At 39.7% G+C, this 25,299-nt stretch overlaps 1 protein-coding gene across 1 annotated transcript; it reads left to right on the top strand.

Moving 5' to 3' along the window:
* The first annotated feature begins 21,199 nt into the window (after nt 1-21,199).
* LOC110870106 (uncharacterized mitochondrial protein AtMg00810-like) lies at nt 21,200-21,667 on the top strand. The gene has a single exon (XM_022119304.1). The coding sequence runs from the start codon at nt 21,200-21,202 to the stop codon at nt 21,665-21,667; it is 468 nt and encodes a 155-aa protein (XP_021974996.1).
* The last annotated feature ends 3,632 nt before the right edge of the window (nt 21,668-25,299 follow it).

Raw genomic sequence — 25,299 nt, 5'->3', positions numbered from 1 at the left:
AATGCACAAGGCAAAAATATTCTTTATAACTTGGAAAAATTATATTAATAAAAATCTTGTATCAGATTTACATATTTGTCCAACATTTAGGGCCGGTATTAAATAAACCGAACAAGATTAATCGACACAACACAAATATAAACTCACAAGAAGTTTCCTCACGAGTTAGTATATCTTTTACATACGCAATAGTCAAGTGTATGCCTACACCCCGTGCTTAAGTCGTGGCCATTCATGCTTTTTGAATGAGCCAAGGATATCCAGGACACGGTCGTTAACCCCCAATGTTATATGTTATCAAGCGCAATACTGATTAAAACGGGATTATACAATTTAATCATATCCGATTAAAAAGGTTTCTACACCCGACCAAGCGGTAATAATTTACCGTATCCCAAGCCCGTATAAGGGAAAATAAGTTAAAAGTATTTACCTGAGCTACTTCTCGATTTACAGCAAGATTTATATAACTCAGCCGTATCTAATCTAATTAAATGCAGATAGCTTTTACCGAGAGGCTCTAGTCTGGAATGATGGTAATATATATAACCAGTTTAGAATGCTAATGGGTCTTATTTAGGTCATAGACCTAGACCGGCTAACTTAAAGTATTAGAAACGGTAAGATACGCTAGATTAAGCGATGACCAGAATAAATGTAATTTAGACCCGTTTTGGCTAATGACTTGTCAGATAAACCGCACTGTACGCGTATAAGCATAAACGGGTGACCGAATTAGTCATATACAAGTTTCACAGGTTAATATGCTTTAAATATGATATGATATCAGTAGGATATCAATGATTATGCCCAAAACGAATTAAAAACCAATTTAAGCCCTGTAAGGGTATTTTGGTCATTTTGAAGTTTATATAAGAGGTTTTATAGCAAACTGAGGTTCTGGTCTAAAATATTCAGTAAAAATATTTATTTTATCAAGTTACATCAGTAAGATATCGTACATATGTGAGGTTTACCATTTATGGCCAAACTATGCACCGTGGGAGCATTTTGGTCATTTCACATATGCTTTTAAAGGCAAAATTGGAAGTTTGAGTTCACAACTTGTACTTACTGTAGAAATATCAAAGTTTATTTATAAAGTCAGTAGGTAACAAGTCTTAGGTGTTAAATATGGTTTTAAACCATACTATGCACCTAATTAGCGTAAAAGTCGACAATTGACGATATATGCGATGTTTATGAAATTCTGAGATTTTTATTAGCCTAGAATGTTTAAAACATTTCATTTTTCATATAAAGTCAGTAGGAAAAGGTTTGGCATGTTAATGATATGTAAATCTCATTTTATCAATGAAAAGGGCATTATCGTGTGGGATCGTGTATCGACCCGAACGAGTCGTTCAGAGGAGTTTGAAACAGTTTCAGGTGCGGAAAACAAGAAAATGAGTTCGAAACAACTTGCAATATACTTTAAACACTGATTCGATTGAAATAAAACGGATTACAGCTCAGTCCTCACACCGGCAGCACCTCGGTATGGAATTCGGAAACTTACACTTCTATATCAACTAATTTCGCTCGAAAGCTATTTATAGGACTTCTGATTCCGCTTGAAACAGTTCAAGCGGAATACCTTTCAAGCGAAACCTCTACACATTACATCTCAAGCGGAATTAAGACTTATGATTTCGCTTGAAACTGCCATGAGCACATTCAAGCGGAATCAACTTAAATCACACTAAACTTTCCTATTTTCTCGTAAAACGTGCCCTGATCTAACCTATCTAGAATAAGACTCGATACAAGACGAAGTCGATAGATGCATGCACTAACAGACTCCCCCTCAGATGTTGACGAGTCTCACGTGTCGAGCCTTTGCAACTTCAGTCTTAATCCGTCTCTGGGCTTCAATCTCTATCAAACAGCATCAACAGACTCCCCTTAACAATGTGCTGGCATTCCTTAAGTTCATCAGCATCATCTGTTTCAGGATCGTTGTCTGGCTCATATCCCAAGATCACCTAGCTCTATTCTTCAATTCAGAATCCTCAGGTATCGGAAACCTGGCTTTCTAAACACGAGCTTCTTAGGATCGATCAGCCTGGTTCCAAAATCGTAACCTGGTCACATTCTGCTCAAGTTATCTGCACAATCTCTACCTCAAAGTAAATCTTTACACATTTCAAATATAGATGAGACGAATGCACTAACTCAGACTCCCTCTTCACTACACACATGATGAACCACTTGATTGTTTTACACAAAAACATATTTCATTAAGCATAGACTCCCTACTCACTTCATGATCATCATGTTTAGCACTTGGAATTTTGAAAATCAGCTTTCCAATATCAGTTGTCGAAAATCTTTTTGAGATTTTCAAAATTTATGCTAAAACACACCAAAATCTTTTTGGATTTTTGAAGATAACGAAATGCAGCAAAGAAATATTTACAAACAATATTTTTGTGAGTTTGTGTAAGAGGATCATATCAGTTATGAGACATATCACCAACACCGTTAAGCTTCAATTCATTTTAAGTTCTAAACAATTCACCTAGATTGTCAGTATATTGATCCATTTAAATTTTCACACAAAGTTCAATTGTTTCGAGATAAGAAATTAATGTCTTAATGTCTTAAACTTATCCGTGTGCCCCACTACTTGAATATACTCTCGTATCCAGATCCCAATATTCAGTCTTACATGTGAGTATACCACAGATGATATTTGCAAAGGGGTTAATTGCGAGGGCCGTGAGAGCTCAGGTCGATACTTCCGTATACGTAGAGAGATGACGGCTTCGACTTTTGATATGCCCCCTTTAGAGGATCTTTTTACAACAGCAATGATTATCAATTTTATTGTTTCATCAATTTGCTGAGGGCGAGCTTATATTTCAAAGCATTTGCAGAAAGTATTATACGGGGACTAGGTCAGAATTTCCATTCAGCAGAAGTCCCAGGATAATACCCCAGATATCACTGAGTATAAAGACCTAGTATCTCAGAAAGAGGGACCTTTCAAACAAGATTTCAGGGGTTACCTATATATCCAACATATGTTACCCACAAAATAAGCAAGTTTGAATTTTTTAGGTTTATATCTCGTCACAATCTACTAAATGTATAAAAAACCTACTGGCATATCCGCAGTGAGATTGTTTATCACATTTTTAACTTTCCATTTCTTTAGCATGTTGTGACAGTCCACTGATGTACTATCATTTCCTCTTTTTGACAACAAAAACTCATTTTTGATTTTATCATGTTTTTGCCTTTTTCAAATTTTCTAATGTTTTTGGATTTTATGAAATTTTCTTACTCCCCCTAAAATGCAAACACATTTTAAAGAGAATTTGAAAACAAACTAAGCTCTTGACCCACTTAAAATTTTTGAAAAACAAACTATACAGAAACTTGACAACCGATATCGAATAACCTCAAATCGCCATCCACTAGGCATAAACAATCAGAACTCTCTCTTTCAACAAACTATTTTCTCATTAAGATTTCAAAACACTTAAGTTTGTTTTAATCAAAATGATTTTTCCGGAAAATAAGTTTGTTTTTACCACTTGAAGGGACTGGTTCATCATCTTGTTCAATTTTAACCACTTGTAGGAAATCAAATACAACTTAATGTCCCTGATTTACCACTTGTAAGTATGCATCATCAAACCTCTGTACCCCTTGTAAAACTTATCATTTTTTCATATGTAGGAATGAAACTTCTACACAAACCATTTTACCAATCAAAATGCCGATTCCTGCTTCGCACTTACCAACCTGGAAGCTCCGGCATAGTCCATCACCTGTAAAAAAATTTATCCATTTTAAAAACTTTCTTACAAACAAACATAATAAGAATGATGCCGATTCCTGATCCACGATTACAAACTTGGGATCTCCGGCATAGTCCTGAGACTTCAAGGGAAAAGAATTTCCACCCAAGTCTTACCACCCTTGGGTGTATTTAATTCTTGCTCAATCGGGTTATAAGTTGCTTTCTTTGTTGCATAGAAATCTTTAACCCCTTTGGCTTTTCCCTCAACCATTTTCCCAAATTTTTTCTTAACATTCCCACTGAATGCTTTCTCAACATCAAATTCTTTCTGATCAGAAAAGAACTGATTTGAGATCTCTACCTTACCAACCTTTTGCTTAATTTTCTCAAACTTTAAAGATGGAATTACAACATCATCTTTTGAAGATACAAGTTTTTCTTCTTTAACTTCAAACTGTGGCTCTACTGATTTTGTGGAATCAGATTCATCGCCGACCTTCTCGTCACCCTTCTTAACAACCCACACTTGGTTGTCTTTTGCTTTCTTTTTGTAAAAATTTTTCTTTGAACACTCACCAACTTCATTAGTTGAATTTTCAAAAATTTTGAATTTTTCAGTTGGTGGTTCAATATCAACAACTTTTTCTTTCAATTTTTCAGATACTCCCTGTTTTGGTTTTGCCATTTGAGAACAAACTGATGCAATGTGACCAACTTCATTGCATTTGAAACAGGTACGAGTATCTTTTCTGTGAAAAACTCCAGTTCCTTTTCTCTTCATCTCAGCAAGAAACTCCTGGTTTGATTGCTTCCAGAATGGTTTCTTCTGTTCTTCTTCTGCACTTCCACCTGAAACAAATTTTGTATTTGTTTTAGAAATTTTGTCATTTTTAGAGTTTTCTGGTGGAATAAAACCCAATCCTTTCTTTTTGTAGCTACCCTTATGGTTTGGTTTCTTTTGAAAACCAGAACCAGAATTGTAACCCTTTTTCTTGTTTAAACGCTGTTGAACTCTTGAAGTATATTTTTTAGGTTTTTCAAGATTTTTCAAAACTTTCAATTCAGGAATATTAATTTCTATTAGTTTGAAAGTTTTGTTAATCATTTCCGTTTTAATTCTTATAGGAAACTCTTTGTTATAATATAATTTATCAGAATCATTCAAAGTATAAACTACTTCGAATGTTTCATCATTCAAATTCGATTTTGATAACAAAAACTCTTTACTATAAACCCGTTTAACCATCGGTTTTGAACTGTTGACTGACGAACTTGACCCTCCAGACTCAGACTTTGACTCAGACTCCTCATCAGTATCCAACACCTGATCGACCACCTTTTTGATTAACTCAGACTCATGATTAGTGTCAGACGAGGTGAACGTGACGTCAATGTTTTCTGGTAATTCATAAGTTGAATCGGTTTTTAACTTTATATTGACTGCTTTTTCGACTTGCTCCTCATTCGGTTTTCTGGGAGAATAACCTTCCCAGATCGGAGGTGGACACTTGTTATAAGTAACACTTGGTTTCTTACCAGTATCCTTCTTCTTTGGCTTGTCGTCTTTGAATGCTTCAAAACCTGCAACAGTCGGATAAATTCGATCAATAAGATAATCAGAACTAGAATAACTTTGTAACAAACGTCTGATTCTCTCATTCTCAATTTTCTCATTTTCCAACTCTTGCTTTAGCTCAGCATTTTCTTCAATATAATGATTAATAGCCTTTTGCTTCGACATCATTGTAGCGTTCAGCGTTGTCAAAGCGTCTTCTCTCTCAAAGTTTGTCTTTTGTCGACCAGTTACTGTTCTATTCAAAACGTCATAAGATTCTTTCACATAGTTGAGATTGAACAACAACTTCTCTTTCATCTTCTCAAGCTCAGACAGCTTTTCATCTTTGGCTGCACAATCTTTGCAAGATTCAAGACACTTTGAGCATGGCCTGATGACTTCTACAATCTTTTCAACTTCGATGACTTTCTCAATTTCATTCACTTTTACTGCTTCAGTTACCTTCTCTGCTTCATCAACCTCCTCAGCAACACTTTTAACTTCTTCAACTTGAACAGTCTCATCTACTTGAACAACACTTTCAGACTTTATCTGCTTCTATTCTTTAGCTGCTCGTTTCTCCTTCAGTTTCTCCAAACGATCTTCAAAATAGAAATGAAAACTTTCAGGAGAAAGATGAGATTTTGCAACATTAATATGTTTTTCTTCTTCATCGTCACTGTTGTCGTCAGTCGGAGATTGATCAAACTCCACAGATTTGTCAGAACTATCATCCGAAGAACCAGAATCAGATGGTGTTTGATCAAACACAACCTCTCTTTCTGAACTTTCTTCAGAACTCTGTAAACTTTCATCAAATGAAACAAATTTTTCATCTTCATTCTTCACACTAACTCCAATAGATTTCATCCACTCGGTAAACATATCTGGTTCTTTCACAATCTTGGCAATGAAAGCTTTGAACTCTCCTTTCTCATCTGTAAACATATCCCAGCTAAAACCTTCTGGTAGTCTTTCATCATCCTGAAAATTCCAGTCAAAGCTTTCTTGATTTCCCAGACATGCTCTCTTTGAATCCTCAATCACTTTTCTACCATGAGCCACTTGCGGTTCTTGTTGTTGTTGTTGACCAACTTGTTGGTATATGGCTTTCCGGTAGTAATCATCTTTTCCGAACGGATTCTTTGGATCATTTGCCTCTCTATTCTTGCATTCCCGTTTGAAATGGCCTTTCTCCCTGCATCGAAAACAAGTAACTTTAGATTTATCAAAACCTAAAGTGGAAACATGTGCATCAAGAAAGTCATTTCTCCCAGTAATCAATTTAAACTTTTCTGCTCTCCTAAGGACACTAGCAAGACACCATTTGATGTCCATTAGTTCCATCTCTTCGGCGTCAATCTGATCATAATCCTCCTTTGTTAGCATTGGATTCCCGATCCGCCCTGCAACTAAGCCTTCATAAGATAGAAGCACGAAACCAAGTAATGCCATGTGATCTTTCGCGACTTCTTCCGAAAAACTTTGACCATCAGGAAGATTTAGAGCGATGTTGCATTGGATCACACAACCATTTCCAGTTTTTGAGCTTTGATGCTGAAAACTTGATGTTGTTTCTTTTGGATTAACACTTGAATATGAAGAGAATCCACTGCTTTTGTTTGTATTCTGATCAACCTTATCAGATGAATCTCCAGCACTAAACGCAGTTTGTATCTTCGGGCTTCTTTCAGCTTCTGGAACACTACCTTTGTAGTACATCTTCACATCTTGTTGATTACTCAGATTGTTCATCCTAGCAATCTTCTGCTGTTCCAGATCTTGACTCTCTATCTTCTCAATGAACTGAGAAATTGTTAATCCATCATAAACCCTAGTGTTCTTCAGAATCATCAAGTAAGTTCCCCATTCCTTTTGCGGTAGAGCATCAGCTAACTTGTCTACCCACTCTTCACGATCTTTTGTTATGCTCAGCATCGACATGGATCAAACTAAGTGGCAGTATCATTCAATTAACTTCTTTGTGTCCTCCCTGGGTAAACTACTAAAAAGACCAAACTCTTTCTTGAGTAGTGCCTTTTTTACTTTTAATCATGTTTTCACTACCCTTAAACTTCACTTTAAGAGCATCCCAGATTGACTTTGAAGTCTTGTCATGTTGTAGCAACACAAAGATGTCTTCTTTGATAGCTTGTTGAAGCAAACTTATCATCATCTTTTCAGCTCGGTACATTTCCCGTTCTTGATCACTAAACTCTGAGATTTGTTTTTCAGTTTGCAATTCAGTACGAGGTAACACATATCTCTTCAGAATACACTCCCACGATCTAAAATGGTTTGCTTGCACCCAATTTTCGAAGCGATCTTTCCATCCATAATATTCTTCAATGCTCATTAGCTTCGGGGGTTTTTGTGTTGTCCCGGTTTCGTTTTCCAGGTTCATGTTTTGAGCAATCGAAGCCGGAGTAACCGAAGATGTGGCGAACGCGTTGTAAAAATCTTCACTTATGATTCTTGTACTTCAAGCGAAATCACACTTTTTGTTCAAGCGAAATATCTGAAACAACACATTACAAGCGAAATCAAAGATTACAAGTTCAAGCGGAATAGTACGACAACACAATAATTCTGATTTCGCTTGAAATTCAAGCGGAATAAGAATAATATTGGAACGGAATCAGCTTTCAAGCAAGGTCACAGATTTCGCTTGAAATACTTCAAGCAGAATAGGTCAACTGGAGCGGAATCACAGAACTTGAAGCAAAAAATCAGATTTCGCTTGAAAACTCAAGCGAAATAAGCTACTTTTCGAGCGGAATCACCAAAGAACCGATTCAAGTGGAACCCCTTCGAACATCAATTTTATCCATTTTTAGTTCGAATTTTAAGCTGAAACTTTTAAGGATTTGTTATCTTGCACTTTTACACCATATATCTGAAATTTAGCCGATTTTAACCGTGAAATCTTAAAATTTTGAAAGAAGGTGTAGAAAAACAGAATATTTCAAGCTGAAACGTATAGAACTCCTCCTCCTGAGCTCTGATACCACTTGTGGGATCGTGTATCGACCCGAACGAGTCGTTCAGAGGAGTTTGAAACAGTTTCAGGTGCGGAAAACAAGAAACTGAGTTCGAAGCAGCTTGCAATATACTTTAAACACTGATTCAATTGAAATAAAACGGATTACAGCTCAGCCCTCACACCGGCAGCACCTCGGTATGGAATTCGGAAACTTACACTTCTATATCAACTGATTTCACTCGGAAGCTATTTATAGGACTTCTGATTCCGCTTGAAACAGTTCAAGCGAAATACCTTTCAAGCGAAACCTCTACACATTACATCTCAAGCGGAATTAAGACTTATGATTTCGCTTGAAACTGCTATGAGCACATTCAAGCGGAATCAGCTTAAATCACACTAAACTTTCCTATTTTCTCGTAAAACGTCCCCTGATCTAACCTATCTAGACTAAGACTCGATACAAGACGAAGTCGACAGATGCATGCACTAACATATTGTCAATCACCGAATCCATACGAGAACTCTATGTTATAATCAGTATAAAATCTGACCAAAATTTTCAAAAATCCCTAAAAATTATATCATAACAGTAGGCCATGGGTTTGGTGCCAAAATTTGGGTTAAAACATGATTTATGCTAAAAATGCAATTTAATTAACAAAAAGTTTCGTTTTACGATATCTTGCATAACTTTAGTTTGAGACCAGAAATTGATGTCAAATTTTTGTGACATGCTTATATATCAGTAATAAAACTTTTTGTCCTCTCACATTTTCAAAAATCTCGTTTTTATAACATAAGGGCATAATGGTCAATTTCTAAGCATTTAACGGAAACATGCAAATGATCTCTGATTTCTAAGGGACCATGTAGTATAACCTCAGAGGGTTATACTGTAACACCCAGCGTCCCTAAACTTTAGGATCTTGTCAAGATTAGCCCCTGAAGTTTAGTATATTGTCATCTTTGGTCCTTGTGGTTATGTGATGTTGATACTTTGGCAATTTCGGTATGAATCTTATTGATACTTGATGCTTAACACTATGATACTTGATTCTTTATTCTATGATACTTGATTCTTTAATCTAGATGCTTGACTCTTGAAACATAAACTATGAGACTTGATACTTAATCTAGAAACGTGACTCTTGATGCTTAATCTAGATACTTGATTCTTATGATTAAACTAGATACTTGATTCTTTATACTATGAAAGCTAGATTCTTATTGTTGATTCCTGATGCTTGATACTTGGACTCTTGATTCTTGAAACTTGAGAAAACTATGATTCCGGACTCTTGAAACTTATTTGGTGCTTGACTCCTTAGACTCGTAATACTTGATTCTTGGTTGAACGAGAGACTATAAGTCTTGTCGCTGGCGGAATCTATGAAACTTGGAGACTTTTGGTTTGTGATGTAATCTAGATACTTTACCTAAACTATACGCAACGCACGCTTAATCTAACTCGCTAAACGAATCAAAAACGGGAACGTGGAAAGATTGGATTGGCCAGAATGGCAATCCGATCGGACAGCCATCCGATCGGATTGTCATCCGATTGGATTGTCACCCTATCGGATGACCACCCGATCGGACAGCCGTCCTATCGGACTGCCATCCGACCCGTGCACCCTTATCTCCTTCACACACTCTCCCCCTATAAATAGGCCTGTCACATCACCATTTTCAGTGATGTGACAGCTCTGCTCGACCAGACACGCTATTCTCATTCATTCTCCATTTTCTTGCTGATTTCGGTACGTGTTGCACTAGATCCTTGTACTTTCTCGCTCTACACATCATCCTTTACGTGATTCTCACTTGAAATCACACTTTTCACGATGAAATCTCCCAGATCTAACTTCTTGAGGGTGATGTCATCATGGGGGTTTGTACAAACTACCATGTGAGGTCATTCTGAGCAAGATCTAGCTCAGATCTAAGCTATTTCATACGTTTTCACACTAAATCCAAGCTAAATCTAGACTTTTTCCTATAAAACTTGAATACCATCATCTTTTCTTAAACTTTTACTTTATTCGGTGGGAACCGGGTCTACACTAACTATAGATCTGATGAATAGCCTAGAGTTGGTGTTGATCTAAATCCTTACCGTTAAAGACGAGCAAAGCATGAATTCCGACAAAAACCCGTCAGAGACATACAACTGATCGGTTAGGGGTGGTTCCCACCGATCATAATGGTTGTGAGCTGATAGGTTTACCGTTGTCTCAATACGTGTCGTACCGTCACCGCTAAACTAGAAACTTAGAAACTTTTCACAAAAATGATGAACAAGAACAAGGGTCGCCCGATCGAACGGCAGTCCGATCGGTCAGCCGTCCAATCGGACAGCCACCCTATCAAGTGACACTCGCCTTTTGTCTTGAAACTTTCAAACACTTGGTAAACAATCAAAACTGGGAAGTCTCATCGAGTGACAACCCGATCGGACAGCCGTCCGATTGAGCAGCCATCCGATTGGAACGACCAAGGTACCTACACATGGATCGAGTGGCAATACGATCAGATTACCATCCGATCGGACAGCCACCCTAATCCTCTTCCTAATGAAATTCAACTCAGGTGGCAACCCGATCGGATGGCCATCCGATCGGGCAACCATCTGTCTACTCTCATATTGGTGTCATCCGATCGGAGATCGGACAGCCATCCGATCCAATGACCAACTTGACACTTTGAGCAACCTCGTTATCTTGCCTGACTCTTATCCTACTGCAATCTAATCAGGCTTGTGACAACTCGTATTTCAAACCTCTCATTGTACTTTGATTATGTGATTATGTGAACTTGTTGATTAATTGAATAGTATGTGTTATGTGATTATGTGTAACGAACGTATGTATGTAATATGATAGCATTACATGAACCGATCGCACAACAACAATAACCCAATCGCACAAGCCCATTTGGGCCATATTTCTTGTATTCGGATCAAGGGCAGCCCATGATGGGTTCGGCCCACTCTCTTTTACACTCATAACACTTAGGAGAAAGGGTATACTCCTCATAACTTGCAAAACACAACACACACACACAAAACCCTAGTTCTCTACTCCCCTCTCTCTCTTGCTCGACGGCAATCCTCATAGCCGAAGCCTCATCTCGTGAAGCTTTCTTGATCGGAGCACCTTTGTGTTACCTTCTAACCAGTTAGTGTTTAACTATCGATTGTATGTTATGTGATGTTGTGATATACATGTTCTATGTGATGATTTAAGGATGATACATGATCGACTTTGGTATGAAATTGGCTCACATGTATAGTGTTGTGGATCAATATAGGGCTGTTCAACACATGAAGTTGTTGATGATCTAGAATCGATTGCATGATTTAATCGGCTGTAGACAAGTATATATTTGGATGATTGGTTGGGTTATTACGTTAATAAGCATAATAGTAACCAAGAAAATGAATCTTGTTAATATGTTTAAGTGTTGTGATTATTGCTCGTGTGTTATTCGTAGTTAGGGTTCATGAGAATCAATTGGAATATGCTTAATTTGATCGATTGTATGCTAAATGGATAGTAGAAACTGTTGATTGATAAATTGTAAATTTGGAAACTGTTGAATGATTGTAACCGAATAGAATAATATCCGGATAGTAAAACGGATCGCACAAGTTTCCTCTCGGTCGCACAAGATCAGGTCACACAAGACCTGATCTGATCGCATAAGGTGAATCGCACAAGCTGGGTACAATCACATTAGGCACAATGTACAACCAGGACATGCATGATCGCACAAGACTTGTGGATCGCACAAGACAGTGCCGATCGCACAAGGCTTGGGCCACACACAAACAATCGGACTATTGGGCCTTAAAGCCCAATATCTACTCGCACAACCCAACTGGATCGCACAAGTCATTCGGATCGCACAATTCTGTCCGAACCGCACAAGATCAACCTTTGCTATTAATTGGGCCGTGCATGTATGTTTGGGCTTTCTGTTCGTGTGGGCCGGGTATATGATTGGATCGCACAACATGTTGTGGATCGCACAGGGTTGTGCTGAACGCACAACATGTTGGGCCAGAACGTTGTTGGGCTTCGGTAGTGACTCGTACAAATGGTTCAGCCTAAACCATTTGGACCGCACAAGTGACTCGTGGGCCTAGTTAGTTGATCTGTTTAACGTATTCTAAGTGTATGCCATGATTGTTACTTGTTAGTTTTGTGTAAACCTATGTGCACTACTTGAACCAAAAACCTGACTTCTTCGGTAACCATGTTAGGACGTGGTTGACCACATATAGCTTAAGTAACCTTTTCGTGTACCTGCCGAGCAAACCAAGGTGAGTTCACACTTTTTCCAAGGCATGGGATTCCCAAGGGTTGGGAATGGGTAAACGAACGAAACGGTAATTATGACCATCCTCCGTGGGTAGGATGCCAAGAATACACACTGGACCAAACCTCTATCATTAAGTCCCTCATTTCTATCGACATAATCGCCGAGGCCTATGGCGAGTGGGTCATTAGTTAATAGCGCTATTAGGTTTAACAAACCTCACACCGTGTCGTTCGAACGGGCGTGTACTAATGGACTATGGGCAAAGGGTCAATGCTAATAGACATTGACTTAGGACACCTCTTACATTTTCGTATCAGTCGATACACACAGTCTATTAATACATGGGAAGCCCCCACTAATCTTCGCAAACATGTCTGGGAGACCGCGATACGAATTGATACGATACATGGTTTACAAAACGAATATATGATTTACGAAACGAATACTATAACCAAACAACCAACTGTGAACTCGCTCAACTTTGTTGATGACTCGTTGTTACATGCCTTGCAGGTCGTTAGGTACTCATGGAGCTTGCACAGGGAGGCGTGGTCGTTGTGGGACATGGCAGTGTGCGCCATGCTAAAAACATTACTTTATTTCATACTTAATACTTGCATTGGGTTTTACAATTACGCTTCAGCTAAACACTTAACTATGTTTTTGATTTGAAACACCTTTCATATTGTGTGGTTGAATTTTACTCATTACTTGATATGTTCAATATGATTAGTGGCTTGACGGCGGTGGTATTCCGCGTGCGTATTTTGGGGGTGTGACAAGGCTAATTTCCAAAAGAGCTCCCTTTGATCCAATAACAGTTGCGACTGTTAAGCAATCACTGTGAGTATACTCGATCCCCTTTTACTTTAAACTTTTGGGGTGCAACATGTATTCTATGAAACCTAAACTTGATTCTTTGGAAACTTATACTCAATCCTATGTGTACGTGAAACTTGTGATTCTTGATTCTTGACTCTCTGTGCTATGTGACGTTTAATCCAGAGTGTGTAGTTCCGCCTTAACAATAGTAGCGCTATAGGAGTAATGCACCTCCCCGTTAGTATTTGGGGTATTGTTAGGAGGAGACATATAACCTACCGTTAAACTTTGGGAAAGGCACTTAACGCATTGGAAACTTGGGTTATCACTGCGTGGACTGCGACACTAGCATGGCTGAAACTATTTTATTGCTTACACTGTGGATATGAGTTGTTTTAATCTATTATTCTATTATCAAACTTGTTTACTCACCAATACTTTTGTATTGATATTTTAATACATATTGCAGGCTGATAGGATGCTTGGGAATGCATGGAATCCAGCTAGGAGATGCTTAGAAACGTCACCTAGTTAACTTAGAATCTTTTGAACAAATTGAATAATATTCGTTATGGTTTGTATTTGATACTTGAATTGGTTGTGTATGCTTTTAGACAATGTTATGACGAATTTGATCTAATTTCTATTGAAACAAATAGTGTTATGGAATCTCATGAGCAATCTGAACGCTTTGTGCTCGCACCCCGATGTTTCCGCCATCGGTTGGGGTGTGACATATACTAACATATAATATGGTCACAAAGGAACCCTAAGGCATAACTAAACTAAGCTAAATCGGGTCAGAACTGAAAGTCAAAGCAAAAGTCTACTTCTGCGACTTTCGGTTGCGAACCGATCCTAAACTCAGAACTGTCGGGTTGAACATGCCTAGACATGTTCAATTAATATTTACCAAGTTATTAAAGTGATAAAACTGATTTTATAGCTTCTATATTATAAGTTATGAATTTTAATTAAAAAGTGACCCGTTTGACTTTTATTTAATTACTTTGACCCAACAATTGACTAAGTAAACGTGGTAATTAGGAGGTGCCCTTTTTGAGGGTTTGACACCTACCTAATTACGATCACGTAGCCATGTTCGTTGTGAACAATGGCTTGACTGTTTATGGTCTAGCTAAAAGTCAAATCGTTTATTGTAAACGCTTGACTTTTCGGCTTTTAAAGCCAAATAAAATAAACTAGTCACGAAAGGACACTTACAAATGGTCCTATGGACTGAAGAAAACTCCTTGGAGGTTCCTAATTGCTCAGGATCCTCTAATATTGAGAAGTATAGCAGATTTGATTTGAAAGTGTGAGTTGCTCTAATGAAACACAACCCCTATTTATAGTTTTTGGAATGAAAGAGGATCATGACAAGTGTTGGAATAGGTTATGAGATGATTATAGGTGTAATACCAGTTTTAAAAACCATCTACGAGTCCCTAGATTCAAGTTTTATGAGAGTGGAAGTGGTATAAGTGGGCTACAAAGAAGAACCTAAAGCTGGAAGTAAGTTTCTGTCCAAATTGAGCCATCACCGTACGCCACAGGAAAAGGGGGGGGGGTCGCGCGACGCCACCACACCAACTCCAGCAAATGTGTTTTAAATTTGTCACTTTCAGTCCCTGAACCTTCTAATGCAATGTATCTTTCATTTTAGGCACTTTTAACCCTTCTAGTTGGTTTGTAAATGATCTAGGGAGTATAACCAAATATCGTTAGGTCCGGTTTCGTTAAACGATTACCGAAAACATTAGTTTCTACTCGTTGACGCTTTTAACCCTTTAATTTGCGAACTTGTGCGTTTTAACGTGAAATGGCGTAAAAGCCTTTCAAGATCAATAACTAGAATTCCCAAGAGTATGATGGGATATTACGACACTCCAGTTTACTCCAGTTTGCTTAAATGGTCGCTCAAAGGTGTAGTTTTATAGTTTGACGCTTTTGGCCCCTTTAATGCACAACTTGCGCGCATTATTGTTTTATTGCGTTAAAGCCCTATGTTATCCATATTAGACATTCTCGAGAGTATTATCAAACATCACGATGCTTCGGGTTCGTTAAAAGGTCACTCAGAGGTATAATTAAACATGTTGACACTTTTAACCCTTCTTCTTGGTATTTGCAATATAAATCGTTTATTTGCATTGAAACTACACGAAATCATTATCTGACAATCGTGAGAGTATAAAAAGATTCTACAAAGCCTCGGGATCATTAAAAGGTCATTCCGAGGTAAGAATTAATATGTTGACACTTTTAACCCCCGTGGTTTGTAAATTTTTGGTTTTAAGCACAAACGACTTCTTGCGTCCGACAATAATTCAATAAAGAATACGAACATCATATGAGGTCAATAAGAGGCACAAGTTTGGCATGTTGACATTTTTAGTCCCTCAACATTCAAAGTTTTTTATTTCTCGCAAAAATTTAGTCCCTCATAGTCAACGTTTGACTTTATTAGAGTTTAGTACACGTGTCAACACATCATTGGATGTGATTTTACGAGGTTTTACAGCGACGACACACCCCCTTTGCTGTGGCGTGACGCCACGGCCTACCTAGGCCAGAAACTTTCAAAAATTGGCAAAAATGGTCCCTACAGCATGTTTAAGCCATTTTTGACGCGTTTAAGCCCCGTTAACCCATTTTCAAGGCTCAATAATGAAGTTTAAGTATAGGCATGGTTGCAAAAGTCGTTAGGCGCTCCCTAGTCGGTCAACTAGGGAGTTGAGAGTACTCGGCCTAGGCGGAGAGTACTCGGGGAGTACTCGGACATGTAGAATTATAATGAAATTAGTTTTTGGAAATTAAATATATGTCAAATAACATAAATTTACTAAGATCTATTACAAAATACGTGAAAATGATATTTATTCTTTAATATTATAGGCATAGAAATTATGTTTTATTATTTTTTAAGTCAAACTCAGCCCGAGTTGACCTACTAGATACAATTTTGGCCGAGGTTGACCGCGTTTGACCGATTCCGAGTAATTAGGCGGAGTCAAAAAAAGTCGGCTCGGCAGCCTACCTTGTAGCGACTACTCGGGAAGTACTCGGCCTTGGAAACCTTGTTTTACAACCATGAGTATAAGGGACATGAAATATGCTCGGAAATATCACGGATGTCGGTTCGTTTGGTCGTACGGTCTTGTTGTTTAGTTAATTACGACGAAACTCGAACGGACGCGAAAAGCGATCCAAATTACACGAAGAATGGAATTTTAGCATGCCAATCACTAAAATAAAATATTTTAATGATTACCAAATTTTTTGGATGTCCGGATATGTTCAGAACGTAAGATATGCGCGTAAATGCAAACTTATGCACTTTTTGACGCTTTTAGTCCCTGATTGACCAATAAGTTTATTTTCGCATACCGAACCCCTCAAAGCCTATTTCTAAGCTATGTAAAGGATATTTAGGGTATGTTTAGCTTAGGATCAAGTTCCAGAATGTTCGTTACTGTACGAATCGACATACTTTCGCAGTTTGTCGCAAATAGTCCATGCGATCGAATAAACTTGTTTTTGCCATACCAAACCCTTTAAAACTTATTTCTAAGTTATGTAAAGGTTATTTAAGGTATGTTACGCATATGTTGATGTTCTAGAGTGTTTTTCGCGTTAAACTGATTACGTTTACGCATCAGTTTGTGTATAACTTTCCAGAAAGCGATATAGAGTTTGAAATCGAACAAAAATCAAAACGTGCAAAATGTCAAACATAAATAAACAAACATTGGGGTCAAATCACATTTTTTTATTGATAATTGAACTATTCAGAGTTTGTACAATGATTACAAGCACAGATGTCACAGTCTCCCCTACTTTAGGAAATTTTGTCCCGAAATTTATTTAGAAGAAACTTGTGAGAATAGATGTGTATATTTCGCCTTCATTTGATCTTCACGTTCCCAAGTGTTAGCACTATTGTAAATATGAAAGGATTTGGTCTAATTATTGTGTATATCCCACCGAAAATAGAAGATTCGGGTGGGTCCTTTTTATTGACTTTGTAACATTGTGAATAGCAAGGGAAAATACAATTCTATATGGTATCATCCTATTTCTTTCGATCCTAAACCCTAACCACCTATAGCCGCCGGTCTTCTTCTCACCGTCAACACCACCTTCAATCCTCTAGAATCCTCCGACATCTCCTTTTTCTTTCTTTTTTCTCTACAACTTCTCTTCACCAATGGATCCCAAACTCCATCCGGTGCTGACTGTCTCCAACATCAAAACCCATATACCCATCACTCTGTAAAAAGACTCAACTCACTATATCACCTGGTCGACACTTTTCAAGGTTCATTGTCAGGCCTTCGAAGTGCTCGGCCACCTATCCCCTCATCCCACTGCTGCAAACACCAACCCCACGGAAGCTGACAAGGCTGCCGCGGCTTCCGCTGATGCCCTATGGTCTCGCCTTGATGCCATAGTGCTTCAGTGGATTTACGCAACTATCTCTCCTGCCCTTCTCCACACCATTCTACAACCGCGTCAGTCTGCTTACGCTGCCTAGACAGCCGTCGAGAGCGAGTTCAACGATAACAAGAACACTCGGGCCATCTTCCTTGGTCAGGAGTTTGCTAACCTCTGCCTAGACAATTTCTCCTCCATGTCAGAATATTGTCAACACGCCAAGCATCTGGTTGATCAACTTGCTAGTGTCGGCTCCCCTGTGGACGATCATATGCTCGTCATTAAGATTCTTACGGGTCTCACGGATCAATATGACGGTATCTCCACGGTCCTTCGGAACCGTGATTCACTGCCCGATTTCAATAAGGTTAGGTCCCGCTTGAACATGGAAGAAAGTAAAAAGAAACGGCAAGCAACAGGGGCCGCTGATACGTCCGCCACTGCCCTCACGGCGTCTGCATCATCCTCAACCATCCCCTCTTCCACACCTGCCTTCTTCCCTTCTACTGACCGTGGTCGTGGCCGTAACCACGGAGGTGGCCGTCGGGGCGGGGCTGGGGCTCCACCAATCGTGGTCGTGGTTCTGGCCAACACCCGACAACCCCATCCCACCCATACATTGTTTTTCCTAGCAACTGGACCACCTCTCAATGGGCTGGCCTCCTTAATAGTTACCCAAACTCGTGGCAAAATTAGGCTGCCCAAGCACCCTCCCGTATCCTTCACGCCCCAACAACCACAACTCTTAGGGAATTCTTGGCCCCAGACCTGACCAGGCTCACAACACCAGCTACCATGCCTACAAACATCGAGCAAGCTCTCTACACCATGGCTTTGAATCATCCTGCTCGCGGAATCATGGATACTGGAGCCACTTCCCATTCGGCCAACGAACAAGGTATATACTCCCCGTCTAATTTTAACACGTGCACTAATACAAATATTATCGTTGGTAATGGCATGCGTATCCCAGTCGTAGCAAAAGGCAACCAATGTTTACCACCACCTTTTCCACCTTTAAAACTTAACAATGTCCTGTTTACCCCGAACATTATCAAGAACCTAATCTCTGTCCGTCGCCTTGTGTCTGTTGAATTTGATCCTCTTGGTTTTCTTGTGAAGGACCTCAAAACTCGGGCACCTATCCTTCGATGCAATAACACTGGCGGTCTTTACCCGCTCACTCAGCCATTTCCTGTCCACCTCAACCAACCATCGGCCTACACTGCTGTTACTCAAGATCGCTGGCATCAACGCCTGGGTCATCCCGGCAACACATTATTGCCTCTTTAAAACTTTCTTCGTTTATTGATTATGGGAAGATTAATAAAACTATTTGTGAACCTTGCATTTTTGGTAAAAGTGTTAGATTGCCGTTTTATGATTCTCTTAGTTTTACTTGTTTGCCGTTTGATATTGTTCATAGCGACCTTTAGACTTCACCCATAATTAGCAAAGGTGCACAGGTGGTCATCGCTACTACATACTTTTTTTGGATGACTTCACTAACTTCTTATGGACCTTCCCAATTGCAAATAAATTACAAGTGTTCAGTATATTTTCCAAGTTCCACAGCCTTATTCACACTCAATTTGAACGTAAAATCAAACAATTCCAGTGTGACAACGATAAAGAGTATGCGAACCAAAATTTTTTCAATTTTTGTAATCAGAATGGCATGCAATTTCGGTTTTCATGTCCCTACACTTCATCCCAAAACGGCAAAGCCGAACGAAAAATTCGCACTATCAATAACATGCTTCGGACCCTCTTAGCGCAAGCCTCTCTCCCACCCAACTTTTGGCACCATGCCCTTGAAACCGTTACATACCTACTCAACATATTACCCAATAAAACACAAAACTTTCGATCCCCTACCTCTATCCTATGCAAATGCACTCCAGAATACGAGCACCTTCTTGTTTTCGGGTGTCTTTGTTACCCCGTCAACCCATCCACTACCATCAACAAACTCACCTACCGCTCCCAACCATGTGTTTTCCTCGGGTGCGCATCCAACCATCGAGGTTACAAGTGTCTCGACCTCTCTACTCACCAATTAACTATTTCCCGACACGTTCACTTTGAGGAGTCCATCTTCCCTTACAGAATATAATGCACCACCAAACCTCCCTCCAACGAGTTTCTAAATCCCACCATAAATCCTATATTATGGGAACATATTGGCCACTCTTCTACTACGCCAGCCCAGCCTACCCCACCATATATTTCCCAGCCTTCTACTTATACGGCCCAAACCAGCCCACCCGGCCCATCTTCCCCCCACGGCTCCTCAGCCCAAACCCCCATCGTCATTCCTTCATCCCCACTAGCCCAAACTTCACCCGCTCAAATTGGCCCATCAAACACTTCAGTTCCTTTTCCTAACCCCTCTCCCCCTACTATGTCTTAGTCTTCCTCACACTCTCCAATCCCACCTCCACCCCATCCCCCTTCCCGTACCATCCACACCCACTTTATGAGCGGTATCACCAAACCCAAACAACTTTTTAACCTCATTACCATCGCTGTCGCTCCAATACCTAAAAACCCTCACTATGCCTTAGCCACTCCCGAGTGGTATGATGCCATGACCAATGAATTTAGTGCCCTTATTAAAAACAAGACTTGGGAGCTTGTGCCTAAGCAACCGAACATGAATATAATTCGTAGCATATGGCTCTTTAAACATAATTATAGGTCTGATGGTAGCTTGGAAAGATATAAAGCTCGTCTGGTGTGTGATGGACAAAAACATCAGACTGGTATTAACTGTGGGGAGATGTTTAGTCCTGTTGTTAAACCGGCTACAATACGTCTCGTCTCGTCTCGTTTCATCTTTTGCCTTGGCTAAATCTTGGCAAATCCATCAATTAGACGTCACTAACGTCTTCCTTCATGGCAACTTGGATGAAACTGTTTACATGTATCAGCCGATGGGTTTTCGCCATCAGGATTATCCAGATCACGTCTGTCATTTAAAGAAATCTTTATACGGTCTCAAGCAGGCCCCTCGGGCGTGGTACCAGCGATTCAATGACTTTGTTTCTTTACAGGGGTTTAAACAAAGCAAGTCAGACAACTCCCTATTCGTCTATCGCCATGGTCAGGACGTCGCTTATCTTCTTATCTACGTGGATGACATTATTCTTGTCACCTCTTCTGATGCTCTCCGACAGCGACTTATGCGTATATTATCAGGGGAATTTGCTATGAAAGATTTGGCTCCTCTTTCTTATTTTTTGGGCATACAGGTTACACGCAACGGTAACAACATGTTTCTATCTCAACAGGCGTATGTGCGAGACATTATTCATCGTGCCTCATGGACTCATGCAAACCTGTCGCCACTCCTGTTGACACTCAAGCAAAGCTGTCTGCTGACTCTAGCCAATTACATGATGACCCCACTACTTATCGCAGTTTGGCTGGAGCTCTACAGTACCTAACATTTACTCGTCCCGGTATCTCCTATGCCGTTCAGCAGATTTGCATGCATATGCATTCTCCACGGGTTGATCATTGGAATGCATTAAAACGCATTATACGGTATATTCAAGGCACCTCCAACTACGGTCTTCATCTTGGGTCGATACCAAACCTCTCCCTGGTTTCTTATACTGATGCAGATTGGGCGGGATTCCCTGACACTCGCCACTCCACCTCTAGTTACTGTGTCTATCTGGGTGACAATCTCATCTCCTGGTCTTCTAAACGCCAGGCCACTATCTCCCGCTCCAGTGCAGAGGCTGAATATAGAGGTGTTGCTAACGTTGTCGTGAAAATTTGCTAGCTTCGCAATCTTCTCCTTGAGCTCAACCACCCAGTCTCCCGTGCAACTCTGGTTTACTGTGATAATGCGAGTGCTGTCTATCTCTCGGGAAACCCTGTACAACATCAGCGAACAAAGCATATCGAGCTTGACATTCCCTTTGTTCGAGATCAGGTTCAGCAGGGTCATGTTCGTGTTCTTCATGTTCCTTCTCGTCATCAGATTACGGATATTTTCACCAAAGGGCTACCTAGAGTTTTATTCGATGACCTCAGATCCAGTCTTAGCATTCGGCCACCCTACGCTTCGACTGCGGGGGTGTATTAGCAATTTTGTAAATATGAAAGGATTTGGTCTAATTATTGTGTATATCCTACCAAAAATAGAAGATTCGGGTGGGTCCTTTATATTGACTTTGTTACATTGTGAATAGCAAGGGAAAATACAATTCTATACCATGTAAATTCTGGTCCACGTTTAGATTCCCAGCGAACTTTAACAAGTGGAATGCGCTTGCGTTTGAGCCATTTGACTTCACGGTCCATGATTTCCACAGGCTTCTCAACGAAATGCATTGTGTCATCAACACGAATCTAATCAAGTGGTATGTGGAGGTTCTCGTCAGCTAAACACTTTTTGAGATTGGACACGTGGAAGGTTGGATGAACATTTCCGAGTTCAAGAGGTAACTCAAGTCTATAGGCCACCTTTCTGATTCTTTCGACAATCTTGAATGGTCCAACATATCTAAGTGCAAGTTTTCCTGTCTTTCCAAATCTGTTCACACCTTTCCAAGGTGAAACCTTAAGTAAGACGCGATCACCGACTTGAAATTCCAAAGGCTTGCGTCATCTATCCGCGTAACTCTTTTAACGGCTTCTAGCTGTCTGAAGGTTGTCGCGAATTTTCTTGACTTTATCTATAGTCTCTAGAATGAACTCAGGTCCAGTAAGCTGAGCTTCACCAATCTCATTCCAGCAGACTGGTGAACGACATTTTCGACCGTATAAAGCCTCGAAAGGAGCCATATTGATGCTGTAGTGATAACTATTGTTGTAGGAGAATTCAATCAACGGTAGATACGAATCCCAACTACCACTAAAATCGATCACACAAGCTCTAAGCATATCCTCCAATGTTTGGATTGTTCTTTCAGATTGACCATCCGTTTGAGGATGATAAGCTGTGCTCAAATTAAGTTGGGTTCCCATAGCAGATTGCATGGTTCTCCAAAAATGAGACGAGAATCTAGCATCTCTATCAGATATAATGTTCAAAGGAACGCCATGACGAGATACGATTTCATCCACATAGATTTTTGCAAGCTTGTCAGCAGATAGATCCTCACGGATTGGCAAGAAATGCGCTGATTTTGTAAGATGATCCACAACTACTCAGATGGCGTCATGACCTTTCTTAGTGCGTGGCAACTTGGTAATGAGATCCATAGCAATGTTTTCTCATTTCCAAACTGGAATCTCTGATTTCTCCAATAATCCAGAGGGATGTTGATGTTCAGCCTTAACCTTAAGACAAGTAAGGCATTTGGATACGTACAAGGCAATGTCTTTCTTCATACCGGGCCACCAATACTGGGTTCGAAGATCCTTATACATTTTATCTGCACCAGGATGAATAGAATAACGAGACTTATGAACTTCATCCATTAGCAAGGTGCGGAGATTGTCTTGACTTAGGACCCACAAACGGTCCATGAAATAATATGATCCATTGTCTTTCAGTTCAAGATCAGGCTTAATGTGACATGGTAATTCCTTACCCATCAAGTCTTGTGAGACACAAGTATGTTGAGCATGAGAAATGCGGGTTTGAATATCAGATCGAACCTGAACATAATGAAGCTTGACTCGTTCCTTACGACTCAATGCATCAGCCACGGCATTCGTCTTACAAGGATGGTAGCGAATTTCGCAATCGTAGTCGTTTAGAAGTTCAACCCAACGTCGTTGCCTCATGTTAAGTTCCTTCTGATTGAAAATATGCTGAAGACTTTTGTGGTCAGTGACAACCACACATTTTGTACCATACAGATAGTGTCTCCAGATTTTAAGAGCAAATATTACTGCACCTAACTCAAGATCATGAGCCGTGTAGTTTTTCTCATGAACCTTCAACTGTCTCGATGCGTAAGCTATGACTTTGTTTCTTTGCATGAGAATATAGCCAAGACCCAAGTTGGATGCATCACAATACACGAAAAAATCATCGTTGCCCTCAGGTAAAGATAGAATAGGTGCATCACAAAGTTTCTGCTTCAAGGTTTGAAAAGCTTCTTCTTGTTTAGATCCCCATTCAAAGGGTTTATTCTTCTGAGTTAAAGCAGTGAGAGGAATCGCAATCTTGGAGAAGTTTTCAATAAAGCGGCGGTAATAACCCGCAAGACCAAGAAATGAACGAACCTCGGTGGGAGTAGTAGGTGTATCCCAATCCATAATCGCACTGATTTTGGCGGGATCTACATGAATACCTTGTTCGTTGACGATGTGACCCAAAAATTGAACCTCCTTAAGCCAAAATTCGCACTTGGAGAATTTGGCGAAAAGTTGTTCTTTCTTTAGGAGTCCCATAGTAAGACAGAGATGTTGTTCATGATCAGCTCGTGTCTTAGAATAAATCAAGATGTCATCAATGAAAATGATGATGAACTTGTCCAAATAAGGCTTACAAACCCTATTCATCAAGTCCATGAAAACAGCAGGAACATTAGTCAAACCGAATGGCATAACAGTGAACTCATAATGCCCATATCTTGTGCGGAAAGCAGTCTTAGGAATATCTTCCTCGAGTACACGAAGCTAATGATACCCAGAACGTAGATCAATCTTTGAGAAGCAAGTAGCACCCTGTAACTGATCAAAGAGATCATCAATGCGAGGTAGGGGATATCGATTCTTGATGGTAAGCTTGTTAAGCTCACGATAATCGATGCACATCCTAAAAGAGCCATCTTTCTTCTTAACAAAAAGAACAGGAACACCCCAAGGTGAAAAGCTAGGACGAATAAAACCTTTGTCAGAAAGCTCCTGAAGCTGCTTAGATAATTCATGCATCTCAGACGGTGCAAGACGATACGGAGATCTAGCGATAGGATTAGCACCGGGTACAAGATCAATACGAACTCAACTTGACGTGCTGGGGGTAAACCAGGTAATTCTTCAGGAAAAACTTCAGGATAATCCCGAACAACAGGGATATCTTGAATAGATATACCTTTGCCTTTCTCCTCTACGACATGTGCCAAGAAGGCCACATAGTTCTTTTGTAAATACTTTTGAGCTTGAGTACATGACATGAGTTTGAGACTACTAGCAGGTTTCTCACCACGAACCTCCAAGATCTTACCAGACGAAAGCGGTATACGGATAATCTTCTCAAAACAAACTACCTTTGCGTGATACTTGGCTAACCAATCCATTCCCACTATAATATCAAAGCTTCCAAGTTGCATTGGCGTGAGATCAATAGGAAAAAGATGGTTATTAAGGTTCAACTGACAATTTCGAAGAATAGAATCGAGTACAACGGGATCACCACTAGCTACCTCTACAGTCAAGGGCTTTCCTAGTTTTGTTCTAGTCATGCGAAGCAAAGGTTCAAAAGATAATGACACAAAACTCTTATCGGCAACCGAA

The sequence above is a fragment of the Helianthus annuus genome, chromosome 8 (assembly GCF_002127325.2).
Source record: "Helianthus annuus cultivar XRQ/B chromosome 8, HanXRQr2.0-SUNRISE, whole genome shotgun sequence".
NCBI lineage: Eukaryota > Viridiplantae > Streptophyta > Magnoliopsida > Asterales > Asteraceae > Helianthus > Helianthus annuus.
This window is presented reverse-complemented; position numbering and strand designations above follow the sequence as displayed.